This window comes from Nomascus leucogenys, chromosome 22a, assembly GCF_006542625.1.
Source record: "Nomascus leucogenys isolate Asia chromosome 22a, Asia_NLE_v1, whole genome shotgun sequence".
Taxonomy (NCBI): Eukaryota; Metazoa; Chordata; class Mammalia; order Primates; family Hylobatidae; genus Nomascus; species Nomascus leucogenys.
Window position 1 is genome coordinate 31,498,629 of NC_044402.1, and position 11,502 is coordinate 31,510,130.

Genomic DNA, 11,502 nt, shown 5'->3' on the forward strand with positions numbered 1-11,502 from the left:
TCCTGACCTCAGGTAATCCGCCCACTTCGGTCTCTCAAAGTGCTTGGATTACAGGCGTGAGCCATCACACCTGGCCAGAGTTGTACCTTTTACAAGGATTTGTACGATTAACAGTGGTTAACTTTATAAGAGTGGGCCAGGTGCAGTGGTTCAGGCCTCTAATACTAGCACTTTGGGAGGCCGAGGCAGGCAGATCATCTGAGCTCAGGAGTTCAGGACCAGCCTGGCCAACATGGTGAAGCCTCATGTCTACTACAAATACAAAAATTAGCCAGGTGTGGTGGTGTGCACCTGTAATCCCAGCTACTTGGGGGGCTGAGGCAGGAGAATTGCTTGAACCCAGAAGCAGAGGTTGCAGTGAGCCAAGACTGCACCACTACACTCCACAGCCTGGGGAACAAGAGTGAAACTCCATCTCAAAAAAAAAAAAAAAAAAAAAAAAGAGTGATTGAAAGAGGTGAGAAAATGCTTTATGTATCTCAGTATTATGTGAATTTCTTATAAATGTAGTTTTGGGGGCCGGGGTGTGTGGTGGCTCACTCCTGAAATCTCAGCACTTTGGGAGGCCGAGGTGGGCAGATCACCTGAGGTCAGGAGTTCAAGACCAACCTACTTGGTGAAAAGCCGTCTGTACTACAAATACAAAAATTAGCCAAGCATTGTGGAGGGCGCCCGTAATCTCAGCTACTCGGGAGGCTGAGGCAGGAGCATCACTTGAACCAGGGAGATGGACGTTGCAGTGAGCCGAGATTGCACCATTGCACTCCAGCCTGAGTGACATGAGTGAGACTCCATCTCAAATAAATAAATACACAAACAAACAAATAAATGTAGTTTGGGGGATTTTTTTTGAGAAAGAGTCTTTCTCTGTTGCCCAGGCTCGAGTGCAGTAGTGCAATCTTGGCTCACTGCAACCTCCACCTCCTGGGTTCAGGCAATTCTTGTGTCTTAGCCTCCCGAGTAGCTGGGATAGCAGGTGTGCACCACCATGGCCAGTTAATTTTTTTATTTTTGATAGAGACAGGGTTTCGCCATGTTGGCCAGGCTGGTCTCAAACTCCTAGCCTCAAGTGATCCACCCGTATTGGCCTCCCAAAGTGCTGGGACTACCAGCATGAACCACCATGCCCAGCCTATAAATGTAGTTTTAAAAAGTAATTAATGGCCAGCCGTGGTGGCTCACGCCTGTAATCCCAGCACTCTAGGAGGCCGAGGTGGGTGGATCACCTGAGGTCAGGAGTTTGAGACCAGCCTGGCCAACATGGCAAAACCCTGTCTCTACTAAAAATACAAAAAATTGGCCGGGCGCAGTGGCTCACGCTTGTAATCCCAGCACTTTGGGAGGCCAAGGCGGGCGGATCACAAGGTCAGGAGATCAAGACCACGGTGAAACCCCGTCTCTACTAAAAATACAAAAAATTAGCCGGGCACTGTGGCACGTGCCTGTAATCCCAGCTACTCGGGGGCTGAGGCAGGAGAATCGCTTGAACCCGGGAGGCAGAGGTTGCAGTGAGCCAACATTGCGCCACTGCACTCCAGCCTGGGCAACTAGAGCGAAAACTCCGTCTAAAAAAAGTATATATACACATGTATATACATATGTATATATATACGTGTATATATATACATATGTGTATATATATACGTGTATATATATACACGTGTATATATACATATATACATATATATACACGTATATATATACACGTATATATATACATATATACGTGTATATATATACATATGTGTATATATATACATATATAAAATAATAATAATTATTGTTGGCTAAGCACGGTGGCTCACACATGTAATCCCAGCACTTTGGGACGCCGAGGCAGGTGGATCACCTGAGGTCAGGAGTTCGAGACCAGCCTGGCCAACATGGTGAAACCCTGTCTCTACTAAAAATACAAAAAATTAGCCAGGCATGGTGGCACGCACCTGTAGTCCCAGCTACTTGGGAGGCTGAAACAGGAGAATTGCTTGAACCCCGAGGCAGAGGATGCAGTGACCCGAGTGCACCACTGCACTCCACCCTGGGTGACAGGGAGAGACTCTGGTTCAAACAAAATAATTATTATTGTTTAGAGGCTCTTTATTTTCTGAGTTACACTGTGTTCTGAAAAAATCAAACCACCAAACAGCTATTCCTAACACTGGACTTAAATCTCTTCTCTTTGAAATAAAATAAAACTTTAATCATTAAAGTTAAATGATAGATAACTTCAGGCCGGGCGCGGTGGCTCACGCCTGTAATCCCAGCTCTCAGGGAGGCAAGAGGTGGGAGGATAGCTTGAGCCCAGGAGTTCGAGACCTGCCTGGGCAATACAGCGAGACCCCGTTCTCCCGAAAAAGAAAAAAAAAGATAGATAACTTCAGCCTGGTCTGATGGTAGTGGGTTATCAAAACTTTTTTTTTTTTTTTTGAGACAGAGTCTCACTCTGTCACCCAGGCTGAAGTGCAGTGGCACAATCTCTGCTCACTGCAGCCTCCGCCTCCTGGGTTCAAAAGATTCTCATGCCTCACCCTCCTGAGTAGCTGGGATTACAGGCATGTGCCACCACATCCAGCTAATATTTCTATTTTTTTTTAGTACAGACAGTGTTTCACCATGTTGGCCACGCTGGTCTCAAACTCCTGACCTCAGGTGATCCTCCCAACTCGGCCTCCCAAAGTGCTGGCATTACAGGCATGAGCCAACAGGCTCAGCCTGTTATCAGAACTTGCTAACGTTAGTGTCACTAAAGTTTGTATACAACCCCTCACTGCTAAATTTGACTAGCTTCAAAATAAATAAAAATTTACAAAATAAATAACTCTTTAAAAAGGAGCACTGTTTCTCCTGCATTGACTCTGATATAAAGAAGGCAAAAACTTACATTGTTCTGGCCAAAGATCTGGTGAGGCACGGTCAAGTTTTTCAAAACTTAGCAAAGATGCTTCCAGATCTGTCCCTAGAACAAAACAACCAGATGAACCAAGAAGACAGGAAACACATTAATGTATATGATACTTCAATCTCAAAGGACATAAACTGGAACACTCACCTGGAAGTCTAGAGATATGAGTTCTGTAACTACTGATGCCACTGGTCCGTGATAGAATACAAATAAATCATTCTCCCTTACCAAACCTCACTCTTTCAATCTATGAATGGGAACGATATTTTATTGGGAGTGTTAAGAAAAATGAGTATCAATGAATCCACCTGCATCTTCATTCATACTCTTGTGCTTTCCTCCAGTTACAATGAATTGTTTCTACTTCCATGAAACAGACTCTTCTGATAGCACTCTAGATGCCATCTTCTCTTGCTTTATCAAGGACATCACTTGAATATCATCTTTCTCATGTACCATCAGTTTCTACCTTCTCTAGCCTCATCTCAGTGTCACTAAAGTTTGTATACAACCCCCCACTGCTAAATTTGACTAGCTTCAAAATAAATAAAAATTTACAAAATAAACAACTCTTTAAAAATCTCTTTAAAAAGGAGCAGTACCAATCAAGCCGGTTGCAGAATTTCTGTCCTTCAAAAAAAAAAAAAACTCCAGCCGGACATGGTGGCTCACGCCTGTAATCTCTGCACTTTGGGAGGCCAACACGGGTGAATCACAAGGTCAGGAGTTCGAGACCAGCCTAGCCAACATGGTGAAACCCCGTCTCTACTAAAAATACAAAAAATTAGCTGGGTGTAGTAGCAGGCGCCTGTAATCCCAGCTACTCAGGAGGCTGAGGGAGGAGAATTACTTAAACCCGGGAGGCAGAGGTTGCAGTGAGCCAAGATCGCACCACTGTACTCCAGCCCAGGCAACAGAATGAGACTGCATCTCAAAAAAAAAACAAAAAACAAAAAAAAAAAACACCAGGGCAGGCGGGGTGCCTCACGCCTATAATCCCAGCACTTTGGGAGGCTGAGGCTTGAGCTCAGGAGTTCAAGACCAGCCTGGGCAACACAGTGAAACCCTGCTGGGTGTGGTGGTGTACCCTTGTAGTCCCAGCTACTCAGGAGGCTGAGGTGGGAGAATCACTTCAGCCTGGCAGGTCGAAGCTGCAGTGAGTGAGCTGTTTGTCCCACTGCACTCCAGCCTGGATGACAAAGTGAGACACTGCTTTAAAAAAAAAAAAAGAAAAGAAAAGCAAACCAAAAACCCTCTCTCTTGACCCCATGACCTCTTCCATACCCCTTTCACTGAAAAAGTTCTTGTGTTGTCTTTTCTTCTGTCCCTACTTCCTCATATCACTCTCTCCTTAATGTACGACAATCAGGCTTCTGTCCCTACATACATAGAAACTGCTGTTGTCAAGGCATCTATGACCTATGTTGCCAAATCCAGTGGTCACTTCTCTATTCCATCTTTTTTTTTTTTTTTTTTGAGACGGAGTTTCGCTCTTGTCTCCCAGGCTAGAGTGCAATAACATGATCTAGGCTCACTGCAACCTCAGCCTCCCAAGTTCAAGTGATTCTCCTGCCTCAGCCTCCCAAGCAGCTGGGATTACAGGAACACGCCACCATACCCACTAATTCTTTATTTTTAGTATTTTTAATAGAGATGGAGTTTCACCATGTTGGCCAGGCTAGTCTCGAACTCCTGATCTCAGGTGATCGACCTGCCTCCCAAAGTGCTGGGATTACAGGTGTGAGCCACCATGCCCAGCCTCTTCTGTCTCATGTGATCTCTTTGCAGCATCCACACACTGACCATTTTCCTTGAAATACTACTCCCCTCTCCTATAAAACTGCCATGCTGGTTTCTTTCCTACCTCATTGACTCTCCTTTTTCCTTCTCCTTTTCCACTCAGGCCCATCCTACACTGGCTCCACTCTCTACCTCACTTTAATGGCTTAAATTGACACAAACAGAAAACAGGAAAATACTGGATAGAAGAGGGTGGTTCCCAAGCAAAGGCCCCACCCTCAAACCTGGAAACCTGTGGCCCGAAATGGGAACAGGCATTCCTGTTTTCATCCCCAAAAGTTGCCTTTTGGCCACCATGCCCCACTATTCTACACCCACATAAACCCCAAACTCCAGGCTCCACAAGGAGATGAACAGAAGGGCAGAAGAACTGCAGAGAGAAGAGAAGGAGCATCTGAATGCCAAGAGGAGTTTGGCCGGGGATGGTCAGAGAGGAGATCAGCTGCTGGATAGCCAAACGCCAGGGGAAGATCACCTTCCTACTCCATCCCCTTTCCAGCTCCCCATCCAGCCCACTTAGAGCCACCTCCACAACCCAATAAAACTTATACATTTACCAACCTTCAAGTCCATGTGCAACCTGATTCTTCCTGGACACCAGACAAGGACCTTGGTACCAAGAGGGCACTGAACCACTTAACACTTAAGCGTCTGTAGACAGCAAAGCTAAAAGAGTGCACTGGCTGGGTACGGTGGCTCATGCCTGTAATCCCAGCACTTTGGGAGGCCACGGTGGATGGATCACTTGAGGTCAGGAGTTCAAGACCAGCCTGGCCAACATGGTGAAACCCTGTCTCTACTAAAAACACAAAAATTGGCCACGCATGGGGGAACACCTGTAATCCTAGTTACTGGCAAGGCTGAGGCAGGAGAATCGTTTGAACCTGGGAGGTGGAGGTTGCAGTGAGCCAAGATCACACCACTGCACTCCAGCCTGGGCAACAAAGCAAGACTCCATCTCAAAAAAAAAAAAAAAAAAAAAAAGGCCGGGCGCGGTGGCTCACCCCTGTAATCCCAGCACTTTGGGAGGCCAAAGCGGGTGGATCACGAGGTCAGGAGATCGAGACTATCCTAGTTAACACGGTGAAACCCCGTCTCTACTAAAAATACAAAAAATTAGCCAGGCGCGGTGGCGGGCGCCTGTAGTCCCAGCTACTCCGGAGGCTGAGGCAGGAGAATGGTGTGAACCTGGGAGGCAGAGCTTGAAGTGAGCCGAGATCACGCCACTGCACTCCAGCCTAGGAGAAAGAGCGAGACTCCGTCTCAAAAAAAAAAAAAAAGAGTGCACTGTTATACATGCCCACTTGGGCTTTGGGAGTTGCAGGCACCCACCCTTAGATGCTACCATGGGACTGGAGCCCAAAAATGCTCGCCCTGACTCCTACACCTGCCCATCTGCATGCTCCCCCTCCCATAAGAGGTTTGAGTGCACACAGACAAGCCACACCCGTCATATGTCCTGCGGTTAGGGAACTCTCCTATTTCAACATGAGGACTTTATCTTCATCTGTATGCCAATGACTCCATATTTATATTTCCATTCCCAACCTTTCTAAAGAACTATAAAGGTTTATGTCCAAGTGGTTATTTGAATCCCTCTCTATTTACATATAAAAAAAACGCTTAAGGCCAGATGCCATGGTGCACGCCTGTAATCCCAGCACTTTGGGAGGCTGAGGTGGGTGGATTGCTTGAGCTCATGAGTTTGAGACCAGCCTGGCCAACATAGTGAAACCTCATCTCTATAAAAAGCAAAAAAATTAGCCAGGTGTGGTGGTGTCAGCCTGTAGTCCCAGCTACTTGGGAGGCTGAGGTGGGAGGATGACTTGAGCCCAGAGGCGGCGGCTGCAGTGAGCTAAGATCACACCACTGCACTCCAGACTGGGTGACAGAGCCACATCTTGTCTCAAAAAAAAAAAATCCCCACTTAAACCTAATTATCTTCAAAACCATATTCCCCCAATCTTCTCCCATCTCAAGAAATAACACTACCATAAATCCCAATTCACAAATTGAAAACCCAGATGTCATCCTTCATGCATTCTTTTCCTTCACCCTTCCATCACCAATCCATGAGTAAATCTAGTCATTTCTACCTTCAGAATACACTCTGAAATCAAATAACCCGAGGAACCATCACTTCTTTCTTGGACTACTTCAACAGCCTCTTAACAGATCTCTCTGCTCCCATTCTTACCCTTTCCCCTTCACGCCCCCGAATCTATTCTCCATAAAGAGGCCAGAATTGATTTTTTTAAATGTCAATCAGTTCATGTCACTCTCCAGCTTAAAGTTCCTCCCAGCTAAATCTGTGAATGTGTATCTACCACACCCTATAAAATCTTACTCAGCCTCTGCCTAATTCTTTGACATCATTTCTCTTCCACTCTTCCCTTGCACACAGTAGTACTCAATATTAACATTGTTGAGTTTTTATTGTATGCTCGGTATGCTAACCAGTTGCATAACTAGTTCATTTAATGCTATAAACAACAGTTCTTAACATTTTCTGGGTAAGCCACATCTCTGGAAATCTGGGAAATAAAATAAACTCACTCCCCAGAAAATATACATACGTACAAAATGTACTTTTCTCTAAACTGAATTTGTTTTGCCAAATATTCCAAAAGAATTTCCAATGGCATTTTAATTGTAAAGAACTCAACTAATACACTGCCTTAACTAAAGCATCCAAAAATTAGCTTCTGTTTGTTACCAATTTCTGAGGAATGTTCAACCATAACAAAAATAAAGTTATTGGGCCAGGTACAGTGGCTCATGTCTGGAATCCCAGTGCTTTGGGAAGCACAGGCAGGAACATTGCTTCAGCCCAGGAGTTTGAGACCATCCTGGGCAACATAGTGAGACTCCATCTCTACAAAAAATAATAAGGTGGGGCATGGTGGCTCATGCCTGTAATCCTAGCACTTTGGGAGGCCGAGGTGAGTGCATCACCTGAGGTCAGGAGTTCAAGACTAGCCTGGGCAACATGGTGAAACCCCGTCTCTACTAAAAATACAAAAATTAGCCAGGTGTGGTGGCGTGTGCCTGTTATCCCAGCTACTGGAGGGGCTGAGGCATGAGAATTACTTGAACCCAGGAGGCGGAGGTTGCAGTGACCCAAGATCATGCCACGGCACTCCAGCCTGGGTGACAGAGTGAGAGAGACTCTGTCTCAAAACAAAATAAATAATAATAATAATAATAAATTAGCTGGGCATGGTGGCGTGAGCCTATAGTACCAGCTACTTAGGAGGCTGAGATGGGAGAATCACTTGAGCCTTTGAGGGTGCAGTGAGCTATAATCATATCACTGCATTTCAGCATGGGCAATAGAGTGAGAGAGACCCTGTCTCTAAAAGAAAGTTAAAAAAAAATTATTGGGAGTACAATCTAATAACCTACATGGGTGATCTTATGATACCACAGTCTGGGATAGAACTCAGACTCTGCTGTGAGTCTTACTTCATAAATTAAGTAATTAGATGGCTGTATTTGAATTTCAGTTTTCTCCTTTTCAAATAAGCTCCAGCAAATTTATCACGAAAAAGACAAAAGAGTAAATGACAAACATATTAAAATAAATATTATCTGAATTAAATTTTAAAGACAGTGACAGGTGGAACACTAAAAATAGAAGTGAAAGAGCTAGGCCGTGTAATATTTTGGAATGAGATACTTATTTAGAAGCTGAATTTAAGTTCAAAGTGTTTGACTTGATTTTTTCAGATTAAAAAGAAAACATTAGGTGGAGAGGAATGAAACTTTGTAAGAGATGAGAATGAAAACTTTTAAAAATCAAGAGTGCAAATAAAGTGACCACAGAGATGGCTAGAAGACCAAAAGGAAAAAAATTTAATTTTTTTTTTTTTTTTGAGACGGAGTCTCGCTCTGTGCCCAGCCCAGGCTAGAGTGCAGTGGCGCAATCTCGGCTCACTGCAAGCTCCGCCTCCCGGGTTCACGCCATTCTCCTGCCTCAGCCTCCCAAGTAGCTGGGACTACAGGCACCCACCACCATGCCCGGCTAATTTTTTCTATTTTTCAGTAGAGACAGGGTTTCACTGTGTTAGCCAGGATGGTCTTGATCTCCTGACCTTGTGATCCACCCATCTTGCCCTCCCAAAGTGCTGGGATTACAGGCGTGAGCCACCACACCCAGCCAAATTTAATGTTCTTAATACTCTTCCTGGCCAAAGAGAGGAAACTAAATTGAGAGAAGCCAGGGGAAAAAAAATCAAACTCAAGGAACACATCTCTAAAATCCCCAAAGTTTGTAAAAACAATTTAAAAATAAACTAAAAAATTTAATAACAATTACCTCTACTTCTATTACTTGGCTTTTTTTTTTTCAATTGTGGTGAATTATACATAAATTTTACCATTTTAATAACTTTTAAGTATACATTTCAGTGGTATTAAGTACATTAATTGTGCAATCATCACATTCATTTCCAGAATTCTTTCACCTTCCCAAACTGAAATTTGGTACCCATTAACAATAACTCCCTATTCCCTTGCCTGACTTTTTAAATGCCCTTCTTTCTGGCAAGAGAAGGACATTTTTGCAAGAGAGCACCCAGGCAGAAGAATCTCTTTTGACTCCAAACATCCATAATTTCTTTTTTTTCCTTCTTTTTTTTTTTGAGACGGGGTCTCGCTTTGTCACCCAGACTGGAGTGCGGTGGCATGAACATGGTTCACTGCAGCCTCCACCCCCTGGGCTCAAGCGATTCTCTTGCCTCAGCCCCTCCAAGTAACTGGTACTACAAGTGTGTGGCATCACACCCAGATAATTTTTGTATTTTTTTGTAGAGATGGGGTTTCACCATGTTGTCTAGGCTGGTCTTCAATTCCTGAGCTCAGGCAATCTGCCTGCCTCAGCCTCCCAAAGTGCTGGGATTAGAAGTGTGAACCACCACGCCCAGCCATAATTTCTAATACAGTATGTACCTGTGCTCACAAAATTTAAGACTTGGTTAAACTTAAAACTTAAGATCAAGTAATATATTATTTCTTCATATAAATAATCAATCTTTCAATAAATGTTAATTAAAGACCTACTGTTCGTCAGGCACTGTGCTAAACCTGGATCCAACTATGAACAAGACAAACTTGGAATTTATAATCTAGCACAAAAGGGACAAAGTTAACAGAGTAACTATGCTGACAAGGAAGATACTGAGATAATGAATAATGGTGGGAAAGGGCAAGTCCAGATACTGTGTTCTAAGAAAGACTCTTTGGGAGGTGACATCTAAAAAGAAAACTGAACTGAAAAGAAAATGTTTATATGTTTGAGTCATCTTTTGGTCTCCCAAAGCACCTAGCATTATGCCTTTCATGTAGCAAGTACTTAATACAGCTCACCTTGGCTTCAATTTCTTCATTCCTGCAATGAACTTCCAAGATTCCTTCCCAATATAAAATGTGTTTGTCTAAGGGAGGGAAACCTATATATCAATAAAATCGATATATAGTTGGAATGGGGATGGTAGAACTAAAAACGAGTTTAAAAATGACTGCAAGACCCTAACTCTCTAAAGCAGAACCAAGAGCAAAAGCATGGGAGTATACCAAACAACCTAATTGTTACTTGAGATGACTTGCATTTTACACAATATATAAACAGAAATCGTTCATTCACTCAGCCTTAACAAACAACACGTAAAGCAGATGGAAGAGAGGTTGCGACCTGTGCAAGACAACACTTAAAAGCTCAATACTCATTCTCCTCGCGACTCTCACGGCGAGGGGCCGAGAACGTCCCCCGCTTCTCTTGCTGCCACGGCAATGGTCCCAAACTGAGGAGACAGGAGAGAGATCATGTTTCTCTTGCGGTTCAGTATCGAGATGAGGCCAGCCAGCAGCCCCTGCGAGGGTTTGTGAGAATCGTTCCATCCGTGCGCTCAATCAGAAGAGAACTGATCCTTTCAATGGGATACCCCAAGGAGAAAACTACAGTAAGGCACGTCCTCCACTAACATCTCCTCCTCGACCCTCAGCCTCGCCCAAATAGAGATAAGGAAGGGACAGGGCGACCCCCTGTCCTTTTACCCAGAATGAGTCCCTCCCCAGTGTCCTCCTCCACACGCCTGGTACAGAGCGGGGAAACTGGGCACCTCCGGAGCTGCTGTGAAGAACCGGTGAGCTGAAGACGGCGATGGATCTCAAGAAAAAAAATAAAAGGGAAAGGAGAAGAGCCCAAGAAAGAAATGTATGTTCGAGGGGCAGAGACAGAGTGGATGTTCCCAGTAGAGCAAGGAAGGAGGCTGCAGGCAAAGATCTCTAAGCCGGCTCTTACCGTCTGTGGGAGACGCCATCTTCCAACCCATGTCACGTGACGTGGCCAACCGTCGGCGGGAAAACGAGGATCCATAGCCACGCCCCCAAAGAGAGACCCTATCCCCAACTCGCAGCCTAGTCTCATTCCCTCGCCTCATAGGGCAATCTTTGCCTAGCCCCTCCCCTAATTACAGCCACTCCCCTTACGCAGATGTTGAGGTGGAGCGACTGCAAAATTCTTGGAGGGTCTTATTTACTTTTCTCAGTGAGGGGGTGGGGCCTCGGTTGCGCCCTCGGCCAATCGGAGTTCCAGGTTAGGGGGGCGTCTTCCCCGTGTGCTCAGTATGGAGTGTCCAAGTCTGGGGCGTCTTCTCTACCTCCGCCAACATCATTGGCTGAGGTGGCAGAGGGCGAGAGCATTTTCGCTCCTGACCAATCACTTATCCCCAGGAGGGGGGTGTGAGGGGAGGAATCAGGTGTTAGGACCAGTGATTGGCTGGAGAAAATAGTCCTCCCCA

General features: G+C 44.9%; 1 protein-coding gene across 2 annotated transcripts in view; it reads right to left on the reverse strand.

Annotated features, from left to right (window-relative positions):
• Positions 1-11,200, reverse strand: part of LIN52 (lin-52 DREAM MuvB core complex component) — a 114,564-nt gene extending 103,364 nt beyond the window's left edge. The window contains exons 1-2 of one of the 2 annotated variants that reach the window (XM_030803795.1): positions 11,004-11,035; positions 2,882-2,950 (exon numbers count right to left, since the gene is read on the reverse strand). In XM_030803795.1, coding sequence (XP_030659655.1) covers positions 2,882-2,950; positions 11,004-11,034 — 100 coding nt within the window. In that variant the 5' untranslated portion in view covers position 11,035. Of the gene's footprint in view, positions 1-2,881; positions 2,957-11,003 lie in introns of both variants that reach the window. The other variant, XM_003260745.3, reaches the window with a different exon arrangement.
• Positions 11,201-11,502: the final 302 nt, after the last annotated feature.